A 20,760-nucleotide genomic window follows, 5' to 3' on the forward strand; every position below is an offset into this window, starting at 1 on the left:
TAACGCCTTGAAGGCTGTTAATACATCGCCCCGGCCGTTAATCCCTGGGGGGGATTGCAGGGACAGCCCCGCCGAGCATAACTCGGTGGGCTGTCACTAGCGCACGTTAGGTGCGCTAGTAATACATTAGGGACAGACGTAATCCCCCCCAGTTAACCAGCGTTAAGTGCATTTTTGCACTTAACACTGGTTAATACATCTGCCCCAATGTATCATAAATACAGAGGATTTTTCACATTTTAATAGCTATCCTATTGCTGCGCATGAATAAAAAACTTTTTAGAGTGAAAATATACAAGGTCCGTGAAAAGCTGTGGTCCTATGTACTCTTTGCAATCGCTGAGAAAAAGTGCGCTTTTCGTGGATTGCTAATTGGTTATGGCTGTAGTATGTTACATATAAATACATGCAGTTTGTCTGGGGAACAGTCATTTTACATTTACAAAAATTCCTTCTGAAAGCCGGTCTACTCTCAAATTGTGTGAAAAAGCCCCAGTGCTGCGTATACAGGTATATTTCAAGGACCAGTATTTGCAATCAGTACAAACTCAGGAGCTATATGTAAGCATCTCCTTGCTAGACATAGCAATACCATCTTAAATGTTTACAACTAAATCAATGTGTGCGTCTAGCCAGATAGTTTACTTTGTAGTTCTATTGTATTACACATATGACCATATCATATTAACTATTCTATGTACAGAAAAATCGTACAGAAAAATCACTTTTTGATCAGCTGAATGTTTACATTATCAGTGCTTTAGTAGATAATATTACTAAATAGGTTTTTACATACTGTAAGCGTAATAACTTTGTTAGCTATATAAAACAGGGCAAATAAGAGACATTTTAAACTAAGGTGGTTGTAAGGAGAAGGTGATAACCATAACCAATCATCTTCTATTCTGTTTTTTAGCCTGCTTGTAAAATGACAGAAACAGATGGCTTGGTACTTTAATCAGGGTTGCCTACCCTCCTGGAATAGCCGGGAGGCTCCCGTGTTAATATCTTGTTAGTAGGGACATACAGTGGACTGTTGTCATAATAAAGCATGCTGAAGTATGTTGCCTTGGAATAATTCCTCAAAGTCACTGGCACATCTAATAGTTTGGTGTTATTTTATGTGGATGTTTGGTTTCCAGACCAGCCCTCGTAAACTGGACAGCAACATCATTCACCTATCCTCCAATCTCACAAAGCAACGCCACCTTCACAATATATGCACTATTTGCATTGCTAATGTAACAAATGTACAATGCACATGTACCGTACCCTTGATACTAGAGATGGGTCGTTCGCGAACGAACCGGATCTTTTGAACGGAGCCCATTCAAGAACGAATGAGCCGCCAGTCCCAAAAAGGTGATCCGTTTCAGTTTACAATGCATTTTCCTGATCTCAGTGCTGCCACCTATGGCAGCTGAGATGTACTACCTCTATAGACTGAGTACAGTGCTGTGACTACAAGCGATAGAAAGATTAGCTGCTGCTGCCAGGGATGGCCATCTGTGCAGACGCCATCGATGGTTATTCTGCACCCAGCCATCGATCAGTGTTTTTACTCGGTCATGTATTTCCCCCTTTTTTTTTTTAAAGTGAACCGAGAATCCGTCTAAAAGATCAGTATCTTTTCACTGAGCGATCCGTCGGATCCCGGCTCAGCTTAATGATCCGTTTTGCCCATCTCTACTTGACACTGGTGCCGGCATGCAGCTGCTGGGTACAACCCAGATGTTAACCTGGGTTAAAACACAAATGATTGCTGAGTCTTCGCATGGGGTGCGTCGTGCGTCGCTGTTTTGAATCTGCAACTTTATGCTAATTCCTCTGCAACTAAAATCCGACAGCCTAGGACACTAGAAGTAACTTTGGAAGCAGCCACGATGCCAATGATTGCACCATGCATCTTGCACCATGTGGAGAGGAGTGTGAGGGCACATCTGTATAAAATACATTTGCAGATTTGTTCATTGCAGTTTTCTTGACAGACTTGTACTGGAACACACATATAAACAAATTGTAACAGAATATTCAGTTTTGGGAGGAATATCCTAATTAAAACTGGCCCAACAATATCCCTTGCTTATGTTATCTGACTGTCCTCTGACATTTTTTTTACTCACTTTTATTATTAATGCCTTTTACTTTTTTATTATTTTTATTATTATTATTATTATTATTATTATTATTATTATCATCATCTGATTTAGTTCTTTTTGGCAGATGCCATTCTTTGTAATTAACATTTTGAAGCCAATTAGCCATATTTTGTTATGACTTATTGGTTGCAAATAAAAAATCAAGAACAAACATCAGACATTTAGTGAATTCATATAAACATGTTAAAATTTATGGCCCAAAAAATGTTCATTATGTTTATAAAAATGTAAAATACTACACAGAACCGAAAAAGAAACATCTGAACTGTTGTAAATACTCAACATTAAACAGTCCCAATAAAACATAACCTTTCTGTGTATTGCTATATTTGCTCATCTTTGTTTATTAAGTGAGGGAAATACTCAAGTACATTGTTCAAAGCCATCTTTTTACAGGCACAACAATTGTTTCCAGCCAAAATCATATTTAATTAATAATTACCCTTTTTGACGTCAAGAGACATCAATTACTGTACTTTCCTTTAAGTAACCAGTGAAAGGAAATACAAGTCTGCATTTAGATGCTTGTAACCTTCATGTCTAGCGCGACATTTGTTGTCTGGTGTAATATATATGTGTAAAGAAAAGGTGTTTTTAAATCAACCTCACAAATGCTCATCTGTGTTGTAAATACATTAAGAAGGTAAACTTTTTTTTGGCTGAAATTCTCGTCAGACAGCAGATGTGTTACAAACAGGGCTGCAGACACATAAATTACAGACCACGGAATCCTCAAAAAAAATAAAATATGTATGCTATACTCTATGTACAAATGAACAGACTGTCTTTTATGTGACAGCCGCACTGAAACGTTAAGACTCGGTCTACGAGCCCATTCATTTGCAGCCCTCATTATGAAAAAGATAAAATCAGAACAGCCAGTACAGGTGCAGTTTTATAATAAACACACATCTATGTAGCGAGGGAGTAACACAGGAGCGAGCCTACATCAGTAAGCCTCAGTATAGGCAGTATTACATTTTTGTTCATTTGTAATACACTATAATACTTTTTTTTGCAGATGTCACAGTGATAAATATTTTATATCGTTCAACACGTGTCTACAAAAATTGTTTCAAAATTAGCCCTGAAAATCTTTGAGTCACATACAGATGACTTTCATTTATGGGATTTTTTAGCTTATTTCCACGTGCTATGCCACATGCTTAAGCCCCGCACACACGAGGCAATGGAAGCCCCACGCTGACCGAGGTTCTTAAGAACAGATCTCTTAGCACACATCGTTGCACACATGCGACGCACCTTTCTATGTGTTCTGAGCGATCTGTGCTGCGCAATGTTTTGCCTATTCTTACAGGTGATCTTAGTAGGACATGCTCTGTCTATCTGTCCGGGGCGATGAATACACGCCGGGACCGCGCATCGCCATCGCTATAGGGCAGGCACGTCCAAACTATGGCCCTTCAGCTGTGGTGAAACTACAAATTCCATCATGCCTTGCCACATCTTTGCTATTAGGGAATGCTAAAACTATTGCAAAGCATGCTGGGATTTGTAGCTTCACAACAGCTGGAGGGCCACAGTTTGGACATGCCTGCTATAGGGTGCACACACTAAGCTATCCGTGCATACTTTTTTTTCTAGACAGATCGCTAAGACTGATACTAAGGGGAAAATTTACTAAGATGGGAGTTCTATTTCACATGGGATGTTGCTATGGGCAACCAATCAGATATTATCCATTATCTTCTATTGGTTGCCCATAGCAACAACATCCTATGTGAAATAGAACTCCCATTTTAGTACATTTCCCCCTAAGCATGTGAGAAAGCAGATTCAGATTGTTTTTTTTTACATTTTATTTTGCACAATATGCAAGATGCCAATATTTTGCAGCATAAAACAAGGTGTCACCACACATATTCAGTACATCAGCAAGATATAAAATCATTCTACAAGGTCTTATGTCTTGCCTGTCAGAGTCTTGAGTGCTGCCAAGTAATCACATGACCCGGTAACTCTGTATGTCAATCATGTGCCATCTAAGTTCCACTCACCTGTCAGACTCCCAAGGGCCACACTTAGTCTTACAGGCTTAATGTAATGGCACTTTTGATCAATGTGAATCTCTTCAATGCATCAGCACCATTACAAATATTTTGCTTACCCGAGGCTGTATGTCAGAAATAATTTAGGTGCCAATGGCTACGCCTTTGAACTTATGCGATGCTTATGCCAAGCCTGAGTTTCTGCAATAAGAGGTTAAAATGGCAGCAATGTGATTTGTGATTTAATCTACAGCAGATGGTAACCTCTCTCTACTATAGTAACAATCGCAAGCAGAACTTGCAGACCTAAGCTGGGTACACGCTAGATGACAGACACTGTAAACGATGTGATGTTGTCATCGATTTCCCTTTAACTGCCCGGTACTCCCGGTCAAACAATATAGTGCATACACACTAAGCGATTTTTACAATCTATATCATTAGTGCCCACATCCAGGAGTAAAGCTGTCATTGACAATACCTACATATTGAGCTGCATGCACAGACGGTTACGATATAATAGATAGACACTGTCTAAGTTGACAGTCACTAGGTTGACCACTAATGGTCGACAGTGACAAGGTTGACATCTTGAAATGGTTGACACCAGTTTAACATGGGCATGGTCCACACCCACAAGGTCAACACGTCCTCTCCAATGGCTCGATGGCTCGCTGCATTCGGCACACTATTATATTCTCACTCTATGCCCACTTGGATAGTAAAGTATGAACCGAGTTGGTGTACACCCCAAAAAAATTTGAAAACCGCATGTCGACCTTGTGCGTGTTGACCATGCTCATGTTGACTTTAAGCTTTTGGCGACCTGTCAGTGCTGACATATGGTATGTTGCCCATTTCAAGTGTTGACCTAGTTACTGTTGACTATTAGTGGTCAGCCTGGTGATTTTTGACCTAGACATTGTTGACCCAGGGACCGCATACAGCACAGACAACAAAGGACATCGCTAACGACCCGCAGGAGCGCACATTGTTAACGATGTATTGCATACGCACTATACGACATGCACAGAACTGACGTTATGACTACTCGTTATCATACATATCATTCAATATGTCTAATGTGTACGCTGCTTTACACAAATGTGCTACCGTACCTTGTGTTATGAGGCACGGTCACATACATCCATTTATGTTACACTTCACATTTAGCCCATGGAACACGGACATTTATTATTTTCACTGAATTATGTTCCTTTGGTGAGATAGCAGCTATGTTATCACTTATATTTGGGCAGTGGTGACATCACCGCTGTACTATGCAACATAACATTCTGTAGCGTAGGCCGTAGATAAAACTTACATTGGAATGTCAAATCCCTTAAGAAATCTATCAGCCAGTGGCCCCATACCTCTGAACCTTGTCATTTCCTTAAACATTAAAGGAGAAGGGCATATACCCTGTGTGCTATGGCCGGGACATAGGGTTACCACCTAGTCCCTTTAATTCCGGACACATGTTAATTACACAGGTTCTGTGGCAGTTTAAAATCAGGTGAAGTGGAGTCTTGAAGTCAGCCAGCCACAGAACCTGTGTAATTAATATGTGTCCGGAATTAAAGGGACTAGGTGGTAACCCTACCGGGACACCTGGTGGGGTGAGGTTTGGAGTGTTGACCTGCTTATACACATTACCTACAGTATGAAGTAGGCTACAAGGACGTTTTTTGAACCATTTTATTTTACCGTTTTTTTTTTTTTTACAATCACATTTTTTGTAGCTCACTGACCATGCAGCAGTGTGCACTACATATACAATGTACATGCAACAGCACAGAAGAAAGTAAAGACCATTGTAAAATATTGATTGCGCTGGAAAATTGAAATTAATCCTCCATAAACTGTAATCAGAGTTGAGCTCACGTGAGGCATTACCCAGCCAGGAATAGCTGGCAACACCGCTGGAGGGGCTGGGGAATTCAGAATGTTATTATGTGTTTACAGTTCTGAGTAGGGGCATCCTAGATCAACTCTAAATAAAGGTGCTCTGGTACTGAGGGCTACATACAAAAATCAGGTAAAAATCCCTGCTGCAAAATAAAATGACAGCTCTGTTCATACTAAAGTGCAGGGTTATAACAGGGGAGATGTTACCTATATCACCCAGTCAGATTATACTAATCATTTATCTAGCACAGTGGTTCCCAACCCTGGTCCTCAAGTACCCCCAACAGTGCATGTTTTGCAGGTCTCCACACAGAATCACAAGTGCTGTAATTAGCTCCACCTGTGGGTCTTTTCAAATGTGCCTGAATAATGAGTGCACCTGCCGGGTGACTTGTAAAACATGCACTGTTGGGGGTACATCTAGAATCTGAGTGATTGCTATGGCCTTATGGGCAACATCACCGCTTCTATAAATCTGCTCTTTAGTCAATGTATCCATAAGCCCTGCACCATGGGAATTAGTGATAAAAGAAACAATTTGTTATATTCCATCAAGTGGAACTCTCATTACAGTACATTTAAAGCCTAGGGACCTTTTTCTGGTTCACACGCAGCACTGCAAAGTTCACACGGGGGGGGGGGGGGCAGGGGGGTCGATGTTTAGCGTCTGCACACTTCTGTGCATGTGCAGACGCCGGGTGCGATTGGGCATGGTGAACTGCAAGTTTGCTGGGCGTTCCCATGGAAATAAAGCAGTGACGCGTCTGCGGGGGGATGGAAGCTGACATAACCGGATGTTTAGCTGCCCACCCTGTTCTCCTACAGGGTGCATGCAAAGCTAAAGCACCTGAGAGTGCCTTCATTTTACGTGTATGCTCTAAATCATTCAATGGTCAGCGACGATCAAATTATATGGTCCACCCACAGAAGGATGAGAATGGATGTTTATGCAAAACACGCATTCGCAGCCGTGCAGGTGAATTCGGGAAGTGAGGGGGGCAGACGGCTAGATGAGCTACATTAAAATCACACACACACACACACACAGGGCAGTATGGATGGTGTTATGGTTAGCATTAATGCATCACAGCACTGAGGTCATGGGTTCTATTACCACCATGGCTCTAACTGTGCGGAGCTTGTATATTCTCCCCGTACTTGCATGGGTTTCCTCCGGGTACTCCGGTTTCCTCCCACAATCCAAAAATATACTGGTAGGTCATTTGGCTCCTAACAAAATTAACCCTAGAATGTGTGTGTGTGTTTGTGTGTGTGTGTGTGTGTACATGTGGTAGGGAATATAGGGGGTTATTCTGATCGGTGCGGCCAAACGTGCGTACGTTCCATATTAGCGTACGCTCTCCGTACGCGGCCGTTGAGGTTAAGTCCACCCACAAATCAGCCGCATACGTACGGCCAGAAACAACGTCGAAGGGGAGTGGCGTACAATTGAGCGTAAGCCAACGTACACGGACTGATCAGCCCTTAGACTCCGACAACTGGCGTACAACAGAGCGTACGCCACCGTTTACGGACGTCTCTCGTCCGTCTTCCCGCGGCAATCTGAGCGTACGCCAGCTTGCACGGACGGGTCGCTATTGTTTTCAATGGAAAACTCAGCTTATGTCACCGCTCATGAGAGTGAGCGTACGTCCGTGCACGCTGGCATACCCTTCACATATATGCACCTGCAAATCTTGCCTTTCAACTATAATTCAGACAATTAATTAATTATTCTAATTGTTATTCAATTATTGTTTTCTATTAACTCAATTGTCTACCTTAATAAAGACCCTAATAAAACAACATTTTAACCCTCATTACATGTATATTTGTTATGTTCTAATGTGGCATTTTAATCACTATCTATGTGTCCCCACATTGCTGTTACTTTTAGATCAACTTATGTTGATGTTACAGTGAAAACGTTGACACATGTCGACTTGTGTAGATTGAGTGTGCTACTGTGTAAAGTCTATGAAAGCACGTAGTGAATGTGTATAACTGTTTAACAAATACCTACCTTAGCATATATAAGCAGGTCTTACAAAGATTCTTACCTTAAATTAAACAAACCTTTAAATGTCGAGAAGTATAGAAAGATAAGCTTTCAAGGTGTTTGAGTGCTGTGTGTGGCTTGCAGGTAGTGAAATCATGGTTTGGACTTAATAGACTGCAGCATTGCTTATTATATTCAGGTGTATGTGTTTGAGTAGTAATCAGCGTAAATTAGCAAACCCAGGCGCACGCTGGCATGCGGTATCTGTAGGGGTGGTCTGAGGTGGCGGTTGGCGGCCGCCTGTTTTGTGCCTGAAATGAACGGTGCTTTAGCCGATCGAGCGGTAGTAGCACCGTTCATTTTTGGTGCACACCCCCGTGTACGCCCATGTTTACGCCCATTTTCCCTCATTATTTCGGCCGCTCCCCTCAACACGCCCCTATGCCGCCCCCAATGTCCGTACTCTCGCGTACAGGTTTTTTCGCACGGAGAGACCCGTCCGTAAGCGTTGTGGAGTGTTCGCGCCTGCGCATTGGAGATGGTACGCATGCGCAGATCATTAAAAACCCCGGAACGTACGCGTACGGCCCGCCCGCACCAACCAGAATAAGGCCCATAGATTGTAAGCTCCACTGGGGCAGGGACTGATGTGAATGTTCAAATATTCTCTGTAAAGTGCTGCGGAATATGTGTGCGCTATATAAGAAACTGTTAATAAATAAATACAATGTGATAGATAGGGGTAAAGTAATGTTCTCTCTGGTTTATCCTGGTCTGTTCGGTCCCCTGCGGTGTCTATCACATTGTGTGTGTGTGTGTGTATGTGTGTAAACACTAGGTTCATCTCTATATATTATATATGTCTAGTGTCTGTGTGAAACACTGCCACCTGTTGGCAGCAAGTGAAACTACATCACTTTCTCTCACACATTAGCTACCTTACTAGCTTTGGAAGCCTTTGCTTCGAGCGGGCTTACTAGTTACTTATATTTAGTTAGAAGTACTGTTTTGGAAATGCAAATGATTCTTGATAAATAATAGTGACAATAAGATGAACCAGTGATTCCTGCTGAATGGCGTCAGCTGCAAGTTTTACATTTGAATGGACATCCCATAGCATTAAGTGACCTTGTGCCTGTGATTTAACATGATTTATGTCAGTAATGCATTGAAGGGTGTCACCCAGCAGTAAGGACTTCTATTATGTTGTCTGGCAGCGAACTCTTATCAATGATTATATATAGCTTGATTTATACATAAAAATACCACCGTTTCTATAGTTTGCATACTTAACTCCTCTTTCATAATATTTCATCATCATCACTAATTTCAGTAAGAGCCCACTGACTACCAGGACAGTAGCCCGTCCTACCAGATGCACTGTGAAGTTGATGGGGCAAGGTAGTGATAACATGACTTGCAATGAATAGCATAACGAACCTCCACTTGAGTAATGCTGCGAATAGGAGGAAGAAGAGTTCCGCTAGGTATATACAGAGTATGCTGGCGCCATAGTAATACATGTTTACTAATAAGATGCTATTGAGGTTACTAACATTTTATGCTCGTACAATAAAGCTTTTAAATTATAAAAAGTTCCAGGTTATTCTCACTTTACGTATGTCTACATATGGCCTGCTATAGAATAACCCGTACATCCGTGGGCTGGCATGCCAAGTTCCTACAATAAAAAATTATTCCAACACCATTTATTCATGGGAAAGCTAAGGGTGTGAAAAGGATGGAGGAATGAAGGCCACAGCCCCACATATATTAACCCTTTCAGGATTCCTTTATATTTAAATATATATGTGTATCCATTTATATATGACAGCAGCAAAGCACACACTAATTTTTATCATTTTCTGTCCCAATATGTATATAAAATAAAATATAGGACATTTTTTATACTACTTAAAAAAAAAGACTGATGAGTGTCGCCTGTTACCGCTACATAAATATTTTCTGTATTTCAATGGAAACAGCTGGGAAAAACAAATACTTAGAAACCGGATGTATACCAATAAATATATGTAAGGGATTTCGTTAGAAAATTATTTTTATTGTACCTATTGCTTTGCTATAATGTGCTATCCCTACAGCGTTTTGGTTAGTTTGTTGTTTCTTGGAAATTATTTTCAGTCCTGCAGTTGACATTCATTGCAAAAGATGTAGGTTGTTTATTTGCTAATCGGCGGGTTTACAAAACCACCTGTTATCTGCACATTTACCTGCAGAGTTGTAAACTATATTACTATTAAGTACAAAACTTTTATTGATCTATGTAATAGGGTCCAAGTTTGCTGGGGGTACTGGCCAATCTCAGGCATTTTGTACAGCAGCAGTCATATAGTATGTATGCAGTGGGGGTAACGAAATAGTGCATACACACTGACCAATATCAGTAACAATGGGGGTTATTTTGGTTCACTATTTCTGATAAAATCCTTCTTAGATGGACAGAACCATGTGCACTGCATGGGGGCATATGTAAAATGTGCAGAGAGAATTAGATTTGGGTGAGTTATTTTGTTTCTGTGCAGGGAAAATATGGACTGCTTTATTTTTACACTGCAATATAGATCTCACTTTGAAGTAAAACCCCACCCAAATCGAATTCTCTCTGCACATGTAACATCTACCCCCCTGCAGTGCACATGGTTTTGTACATCTAAGAAGGATTTCATCAGAAAGAGTGAACCAAAATAACCCCAAATATCAGCCAGTGAAGTCACCCATCCCCCACTTAGTGCATACAGTTGCATGTGCAAATGAAGGGGGGGGGGGGTGGTTGTGCTTGTTAACGATGCGAGGGGGATTGCATCACACTGGATGATTTGCACTATATGGCGTTACCTATATCGATATCGTCCATGTTGTTAAAAATATATCACCCAATGTGTACCCAGAATGACTTTGGCTATTGATACACACAATGATCTGACTGCTTAATGATACCAGCGAACAAACAGAGCTCTATCACATTTATGTGTTAAGTAATCAGAATCATACAGCAATATAGAGCTCAGGCAAGTGTCCGAATACAGGATAGAATTAGGATGGATGGACAATGACTATATACATAGCTGCCATCTTCCAATTGGATTTACAGTATTGTCCATCAATGCCAATTATATGTTGATTTGCATCATCTATTTTTTTCTGTCGCACGTACGTATGTACATACATATACATACACACCTACATACATACATACATACATACATACATACATAAATACGGGATGCAGTTAAAATCCCGGCGGTCGGGATCCCGGCATTCAGAATCCCGACGCCGGAATCCCGACCGCCGAAATCCCGACACATTCTCCCTCCGTGGGTGTCCACGACACCCCTGGAGGGAGAATAAATTAGTGTGCCGAGCGTAGCGAGGCACCGGGCCCGCTGCGTGGCGAGCGCAGCAAGCCCGCAAGGGGGGGCGATCCACGTCCCCCCCTTGTCGGGATTTTGGCTGTCGGGATTCCGGCGTCTGGATTCTGAACGCCGGGATCCCGACCGCCGGGATTCAGTACTGAATCCATAAATACACATCATGTATATATGGGCTTCTTCCTGGAGCCAGGTCACTTCCATTACTCACAGTGGTGGTGGACCCAATAGAGTGTGCAGTCTATGTTGCAAGACTAAGTGGACACAAAGCTTCTACATTAAAATACAGTGATGCAACTTTGACCCTTTATAATTAGGGGGTCTATGTTCCCTATAAAGCTGGGGTGTCTTCTCACTACAGTAAAGTTGATCTTAGAGCAACAAGTTCTTTAAAGGTTGATCAAGTTTTGTGCAATCCCACACCAAGTGTTACCCCATCACTGACATCTTGATGTCAAACATTGGAAATGCCCACACCAGAGACAGGACGACAGATTTATTTTTATTGACTTCATGGAGTTTTCAGCTAAAAACTATGGGCCAGAATTGTTTGTAAAATGGGTGTTAAGTGCTCTTTAAAATAAAGTGAAATAAAAGTGTTGTTCCCCCCATTTGATTATGATATGTGTGCAGATCTGTTTGGGCCGCAGATAATCTAGTTGTGTAACACCTGAACCGATAGCCTCCTAAAAGGCACATATGGAGGTTTATATCGGACCTCCTTCCATCCCGCCTTCCACTCCTCCCCTGGCACAAGTGTCAGATCCGCACAGGACTACAGCAGCGCATCTTCACTTTGTGGCCACACACGCACAGCAATGTCTCAGAAGTTCCGCTACCCAAACCGGCATAGTGCTAACTCTACGCCAGTCCTTCCTAATGCCTCCTCCATGTTGCCCAGTATGTGTTAATGCATAGATAACTGTATTTACCAGCATGAGAGGTTAAGAAATATAGAGAATTCATTTCAATAATGTTATGGCTGACGTTGCCATTTTCACAAATTTCAGATGTCTGTTTGTAGTGATTTAGAAAGTCACTGAGCTTTTCTTCTCCATCCAGCTCTCACCAGCAGCACAGCAAATGCAGCCCACTCAGACAATACAGCCCCCTCAGCCCACGGGAGGCCGACGCAGGCGGGTGGTGGACGAGGATCCAGACGAGAGGCGGCGAAAGTTTCTGGAAAGGAACCGAGCAGCTGCTACCCGGTGCAGACAGAAAAGGAAGGTCTGGGTGATGTCACTGGAAAAGAAAGCAGAGGAACTCACCCAGACAAACATGCAGCTTCAGGTGTGTACTGTATGGCCTCACAGAGCCACTGTTTATATCCCAAGTGCTTTCTGTACAACTCTATCCTACACAACCTGCCTGCAAAGCAAGACACATTAGATTAATAATGAAAACAGAAATAATGATTGAGGTCCTTCTTAGAAAAACACTTCATGTCAAAGTATGCCAAAAGGAACTCTGCATAAGTAAAAGATTCATAAAATATGTATTTTAATAATTCCACAAGTCTAGCCTGTACATAACTTTGATTTCCCTTTTTATTAAAACATTTATCCAACGACTTATTAAGGATATTGAGGTTTTAAAATCTGCTTTTTTTAATGAAATTGATTCTTGGCAAAAACATTCACTTTAAGCATACAACATGTACAGTATAAGGAATGAAATGTTATCATGGTACTCCTGCCTGTTTGTATACTGTATGTATTTTTTATATGGAACTTATACCATAACTGGCCACCCTACAAAGACATTGTCGGCTCTTATGGCCAATCCGGTCCTGCCCATAATGAGTTGTATCTTTTATTTACTGTTATAATATTATTTAAAATATATTTTTTGTGTTTCCTTTTATATTATTGTAAAGTCCATTGGTTCATCTTAATACGCAAATAGTTGTCATCAGGGCAATACTGTTGTGTATCAAGAGCATACACACAGGCATGGAAGTGTTGGATGCTTAGGTAACTGAGCATGTCTGATTTCTGTGCAGCTAGCCCCCAAAAACTGGTGTTTTGGGCGACATACAGTATCCACAAATATGGATATGGTTTGATAAATGGGCCCCTTAGACAAAAATAATGTAAGATTTAAGTAATGGTTTTCCTTAAAATCTAAATCGCACTAAGCAGAGAGTATGCTAAATATACACGTGTGTCTCATTACAAGAGACTTGGTTTCAATTCACAAATGGCCATGTTTGGGAATGTTTAGCTTTTATTTCAAGGGTTGCTATGTGACATTTTACCTAAAGGTTAAAATCACATGCCCTGAATGGAGCCACATCAACACTGAGCTCGAGGCTCAGATTGTATCTCCACATCTTTTATTTGAAGTGCTAAAGGTGAAAGTTTAAGCATATTAACAATTGCCATATGCACCTGCAAAATCTACAGCAAACCATATGAAGCCACTAACTAAAACACAAAACAAGAACAGTCAGCCCCCAAGCTAGTGGAGCCGCTTTTTCAATTCAGGTTCAAGTGAAAAGGATGCGATTAACCGCGGACTAATTCATCCCCCAGGACTATTCAATTAGCCCCAAAGGCAGCTGATACTCAAAAAGAAATTCCCAATAAATAGCCTTTTTTCGGGTGCCGCAAACCCATTAACACATTGGTCCGGAAACTTGGGGTATAACCTATCAGTAGCAGTGATTCACTGCTGCTAATAGGTTCAGATGGGGCTATTCTATTAATACTGATGCTAGCATCGTTTCTTCCGATAACCAGAGTAATCGAGGATTATACTTTGTGTACCTGAGGCACAAAATGCATAATCCCCGGTAGGTCATCAGTCATTAATTGTTATATCCTGATGCATTTAGCGGTCAAAGCAGCTTCAGGCATAATAGGATATCCATTTATGTGTTAACACCCACAAACCTTTAATTTTCCAGGTGACTAAAAGGTCTTTAATTGAGAAGCCCTGGGCACAAAAGCCAGAGGCTACCATTTTTTCCACATTCTGTAAATTATTAGGTATAATTGAATTACCCCTAAAGTATATCATGGTGCTTCTCCAGATGGTTACGTTTGCTTGTGCTACTGTAGCTCTGGTTTAAATCACAAGGAATACAAATGTCCCTGCGGTCATCTTTAAGGTGATGTGTATGGCGCTTGGGGTCTGGCACTTTCACACTAAACCCAGGTCGCCCATTATTATGGGAAGCCCGGGTTTAACCCTTCTTATAATAACCCGGTTTAAATTGCTGGGTTGGTCAACTGGTTTATAAGATGTGGTGATTTCACATCTCAACTCAACCTGGGTCCAAACGTCACCAACTCAGCAATAATCCGGGACCGAGGTGCATCATGAAAGGGGTATTGGAAATCCTGCCCAACTAATTTACTTCTTCTAATTTATTTCTTCAATTGATAATTTCATTTTAATTTCCCTAATCTACGACACTTATTTATCAATAAAATGGTATTTAGATAATTTGAATTATTAGTCAGTTTTTACCAGTCCATTTTGGCTCCCTTTGGTAAACTAATGGTCATAGATGAGTTATGTAATCTAGTAAAATAGTTATCGGAACATGAGCGCCATGAATTAAACAAACTGTCTAAGAGTAGAAAACGGCTTAATACGAATGTTTCTATATTTTGTCTCCTAATTTATTCAGAATATATTGTATTAACTTTTATGCATGCTCTGCATTTCAGAACCTAACATTATCTCACAATCTGGCAAATAACATGTTCCCGTTAGCAACTTCTGAAAACAATAATTATCTTGACTTGGTTTGAATATGAATTAGTAAGCTGTTCTATAATTAAAATGATGTTGGAATTTACGACACAGCCTGTATTATCTCAATTAACATGTTGCAGTGTGCAAACCTATTGTGAATTAATTGGTGTTGGATAATCACAGACAGCACAATAATATATACACAATTCTGCCCCTAGTCTACTGGCGACGGTAGACATATGGCATCGGCAGACATCTAAGCAGATCGCACCACTTTGACAACACTGTCCGCTCTTTTAGGTTATTTTCTGGCACTGTGCCTGCTAAATATAACTGCCTTCTCACTGGGTGGGGGGCTATATATTATTATTATTTCTATTATTGTATCAATTATCAGTTTTTGAACCAAGTAATTGTAACAGTTTTACTAGTATGCTGATGCAGCATGAACTTTAGAATAACGGAAGTTAAATTCATAAAGATCATGTTAGCTTTAGAATGATGGAAATCTTATAATAAAAGTCTACAGCAACTGAATAAATGTTTGATTCAGAGTTGGGAGCAAAGTAAAAAAAATGAAAAATCTATACTGGGGCAAAACCAATTCTAAACTGCAGTATACAAATAAATCATACTTAACCTACTGTTCCGAATTGGTTGAGAGGCTCCTAAAATTTGGGCAGTGTTCCCGGAAGAGTATCCCAGCTGGATACCTCCAGCATCCAGCCTCTTGCAACCAACAAACCCTCTTACGTCATGGTGGCCCAGCCCTCTGCCTTACAATGCCAGTAATTTCTGTAGCGGGTCCCTCGACAGACTCACAGTCCCTTGATATGCTCTTGCTATGCCTCTCATACTGCACCACACCCCTGCTGTGTTGATCTGGCCGCCTCCTCCCAGAGAGTGTTACCATGTATGAAATAAAACTGTCAAGTGTGGGCTACATGCAAAATTAGCCAGTGTATACTCTACATGGGAAAAATATATATTTTCACCCCTTGCACTGTAACATGGTTGGTCCAGGTGTGAAGTTGCTGCACAAGAATGTATGCACTACTATCTAGGTACAAAAATTGTATTGCCATATGTTTAATGCAATTCCTGTTGTATTTTCTTTCAGAATGAGGTGTCCATGTTGAAAAACGAGGTAGCACAACTAAAACAGCTATTGCTAACACATAAAGACTGTCCTATAACTGCCATGCAGAAAGAGTCACAAGGATACTTGAGTAAGTAACTATTATACCTTACTTATACCAGACAGATCTCAAAACTTTTGTTCATTATAATACTTATTGGGATTCAGAGTTTCAGCCATAGGGGAAACTGGCATTTACAGTTTGCTGGTATGATTTACCTGCGGATATTCAAGAAAGGTCGTGTGGAACACAATGGGCCTTATTTTGGTTCATTCGTTCTGACAAAATCCTTCTTAGATGGGCAAAACCATGTGCACTGCAGGTGGGGCAGCTGTAACATGTGCAGAGAGAATTAGATTTGGGTGGGGTTTTACTTCAAAGTGAGATCTATATTGCAGTGTAAAAATAAAGCAGTCAGTATTTTCCCTGCACAGAAACAAAATTACTCACCTAAATCTTATTCTCTCTGCACATGTTACATCTGCCCCCCCTGCCGTGCACATGGTTTTGTCCATCTAAGAAGGATTTTGTCAGAAAGAATGAACCAAAATAAGGCCCAATGTGTTAGGGATTAAACAAAGGCTTTGTTGTGGGTAAAAAGGATGGGGTGCATCATTATATTTCCTTATAGAAGAGCCCTAAAATATCTTTGAGTTTTATTTATGAATTGATGGTTTAACAAAGCACCAGGATTCGGCACCTTCTTTTCCCTCAAAATGCATATTGATAAGTATTTTCTTTTTAATAAATGTATTTTTTCAAAATTCTTCTTAGACAAATGCAACATCAAGAGAAAAGCCTAATAGTCATACACCTCTTCAAGATTAGCAGACATCCTAAATCTAAATGTACTGATGCGTCCTGATACATCTAGCCTCAATACACCGTGAGATGCCTGGCATTGGTGACTAGGCCGCATGAAGAGACTGTGCTGACATATGATATGTGACACTTGGATATTTGTGACTGAATCTGTATACAAAGCACAACAAAACTAGGCACATTTAGAGACAGCTGCTGCATCTTAGCACTTTGTATATAGATGCAAAGACTCAGTCACACACAGATATACAAGTGTCACTTATCAAATTAATTACACAGTCTTCTGGTGCATCCTAGTCATTTTGGGTTAAAACAGTTGCAATTGAATAGGGGCAGTCCGTTTTTTCCTTCCAGCTAGACAAAAAAATGAACTAATTGAATACCCCTAAGAAGGATTTTTGGCTAATATGATGAAAAGAGGGTTTCTATTTGTCGCAACTGCAGCGACAATGTAAGAAGACACATCTGTACTCCTATATTTATCATGAATCCAGGCCTTAATCCAAGCTGCCCTAAGCATAAATGTAACAACAGCTGCATAACTGTCCACCACAAGCCCTAACGGAGCTCTAATGTAATTTTCCCATCATCTAACAAATTAATTTTTCAGGTCTCTTTTGAAAACTTGGTACATTTGCTAGTAAACGTGCAGCATGTGGGCCTGCTATTGTAATTTTTCCTTTGGGCCTCCTAAATGGGCACTGAGCCACCTACACTGTGCCAATATGTACTGTAAAACACAAATCCATCCAAGTGCTCTGCAGTCAGTGATAAAATAAAAAGAGATTCTTAAAGCTGTACAACTGCCTAGAGGGGAAGCAGGACCTTCTATATGTTTGTATTCACACCAGGCTGCAAAGCAAAGGATGCAAATATATTTTCTTTTTGCATGTACAGTAGAGTAAATGCTGGCAGTTTTTGCATGCAGCCTACAAATGTTGAACAGTGGTATTTTTACACTGTTAATATAAATATGATTTTGGGTTTCCCCTCCTTAATATACTCTCTCCACACATTTTACATCTGCCCCATCTGCAGCGCATCAAGGTTTTTCCAAGGTGCACAGTCACTTGCTTCGTCCAAAACTCAAAATAAGTCCATAGGTGACAACTATATCTATGGTGACAATGGCGGCCTAATTCAGCATAGATCATTAATCAATGAATTAGCAGTGGACTGTGAGCAGAAATCCGGCGCCCAGACAGAAAGAAGAAAACGCCCTTTGCAAAATTGCAAACACCCCGCAAATAGCGAGATATTCACAGATCCATACGCAAAATATGAACCATCTAACTCCAGTCTAGGGCTTCCACTAATCTGCACAAGAACCAGGCCGGAAGCGGTCATCTCTGACATCAGAGACCCACCCAAAAAACGCCTGGGCACACCTGTGCTTTCACAAACACACCAAGAAAATGCTGTGTTTCCACCCCTAAACGTGACTACCTTTCAATCAAACTGCAACATCTAGGAGTACAGATCCTTTTTGCTATTTGGGACCACGTATTCACAATGCATATGCACAGCCGTTTGATCATCTTCCAATTCTCTGATTAACAATCCGTGCTGAAGTCGGCCCATGGGCAGCTGTTTCTGCGGTGAGATGTGTTTGGTGTTGGACTCGGAGCACTTCAGGAGATATGTCGGTACTTGTGTAGTTTCACGGTGGCACTGCCCTGCGGATCGCATCGTATGCAAATCGCACGCAAATCGTATGAAAATCGTATGCAAATATTGCATGCGATTTGCATACGATCCGCTGGGAAGTGCCGCTGTGAAACTACACAATTACCGATATGTCACATATAAACGTACATATGCACGCACATATATACATACAGTATGTTGGCGCTACTTTATGTACTCACTTAGCAAAAATTGTTGCTAAAGGAATTGTTGTCATTGGCAGTATTATGGCAGCCATGGTTAGTTTGTGCATGATAATTATGTGGATGTATGGCCAGCTTATTCTCCTAATGTAGATGTATCATTCAATTGTGACCAATTGTTTCATTGGTGTTGTCCACCCTTATTGTTATCTATATCACCTTGTACTGAACAATGTACTGAACCTGCAGAGTCCTTTAGTTCTACTGTGTGAAGAACATATGTGCATTTATGTGTATAGGACCAAACTCTTCTATAGCAACAGACAATGAAGGGCTTTGTCTTACAGAGACTGCACTAAAGCAGCATTTTAATTTAAATTAATATGATTTTATTTTTCTAATTCTTTAATCTGCTTTCCTGCTTCCTGTGCAAGAATGTCAAAGCATGACATCACAAACAGGTGTCTAACTGCTCACAATTTGTGCTCCGCTATTCCCTGTATCACTGTTCATGTATATTCTGTATTTTATTTTACCATCATACACATAGGAAATACTTGGGTTTTGCTCATCTTCTTCTATTCTTCTTTTTTACTCAGTTACCAACCATTAAATGCTATTTTATTCAGCCTAGTTTTTAATACGGTATACATACAGTATCCCAGTGGTTGCTGCATCCCGATACGGGGAATCCCAACAGGGGCTCCGCAAGTGACCTACCCTCTCCCCCTACTCCCTTAATCCTATCCCTCCCTACTAGTGCTTATCCCTAACCCCTGTCCCCTGCAGCCTAAAACTAACCCACCTACTGCAATGAAGCCCCCTCCAAGGCCTACTGCTAAACCACCCCCCACTAGTGCCTAATCCAATCCTATCCCCCCCCCCCATCTCCTGTCTGACCCTAACCTGCCCCAGCATGCTTACATTTGAGATGGTTGCAGTCTGTATTCTGGCACCAGCATCCTGATCTGTTTGAAGTTTGGCCCCGGTATTCAGATGGCAGCCCGAATCGGGATGTCATGTTGGTATACTGAATACCGGCATCCTCACCGCCGGTATGCTAACTGCATCCCTTTAAAACTATTAAATCAGATGGCAGTAGTCCATGTGTGTTGCCTTCCATAGCGGAAAATGTAAAAATTCACATTGTTGTTTCTGTTTTTTCATCTATTTAATAAGAATCTTGCTTAAAGCTTATGTAGCATTTGTAGGACTCTTTCTTCTGATGAAAATGATGTACTTGTGATATTAGCAAATGAGCATTTCAAAAGTAATTATGGAAATTGCAACTTGTAACCAAATTAGCAATGATGGGGTTCCACTTAGTCTATGCTCACACTACAGTAATCTGTAGAGATCTACAAACATATTCCATATACCACACCACAATACAGCTTCATACGCAACCCAGCAAGGTTTCAACTTATAATATACATAATACATAATAGGAATACTAGTAAATACATCCCTACCTCTGACACAAAACTGACTTCTTCATCCCCTCATCCACTTTGATCGCCTCTGTAGGTTTCACCCTGTGTCCAAAGTAATCATTTCCCATATTTATGATATGGTTATTGTTGCTGCACTTCCCAATCATAGCCCTCACCTATTTCCAGGCAGCTTAAGGAAACTGCGTGCATATTGTACTACCACTGGTATTTTACACTGGGAAAGATTTCTGAAATGTATTCTTCTGCCTTACCTCTCTGCCTCTGAGGTACTCCTAACCATGTCTCACAGACCTGCCCAGGCCTTGATGTTTTATGGTCCTCAGTCCATATGTGGATCCATATTTTAT

General features: G+C 40.9%; 1 protein-coding gene across 5 annotated transcripts in view; it reads left to right on the top strand.

Moving 5' to 3' along the window:
* CREB5 (cAMP responsive element binding protein 5) overlaps positions 1-20,760 on the top strand; it is a 420,873-nt gene that overhangs the window by 392,260 nt on the left and 7,853 nt on the right. For 4 of the 5 annotated variants that reach the window (XM_083188949.1, XM_083188950.1, XM_083188951.1 and 1 more), the window contains 2 exons: positions 12,527-12,754; positions 16,290-16,398. In XM_083188949.1, the coding sequence (XP_083045075.1) occupies positions 12,527-12,754; positions 16,290-16,398 (337 nt within the window). The remainder of the gene's footprint in view (positions 1-12,526; positions 12,755-16,289; positions 16,399-20,760) is intronic. The other variant, XM_083188952.1, reaches the window with a different exon arrangement.

This window comes from Crinia signifera, chromosome 5 (genome assembly GCF_055691185.1).
Source record: "Crinia signifera chromosome 5, ASM5569118v1, whole genome shotgun sequence".
NCBI lineage: Eukaryota > Metazoa > Chordata > Amphibia > Anura > Myobatrachidae > Crinia > Crinia signifera.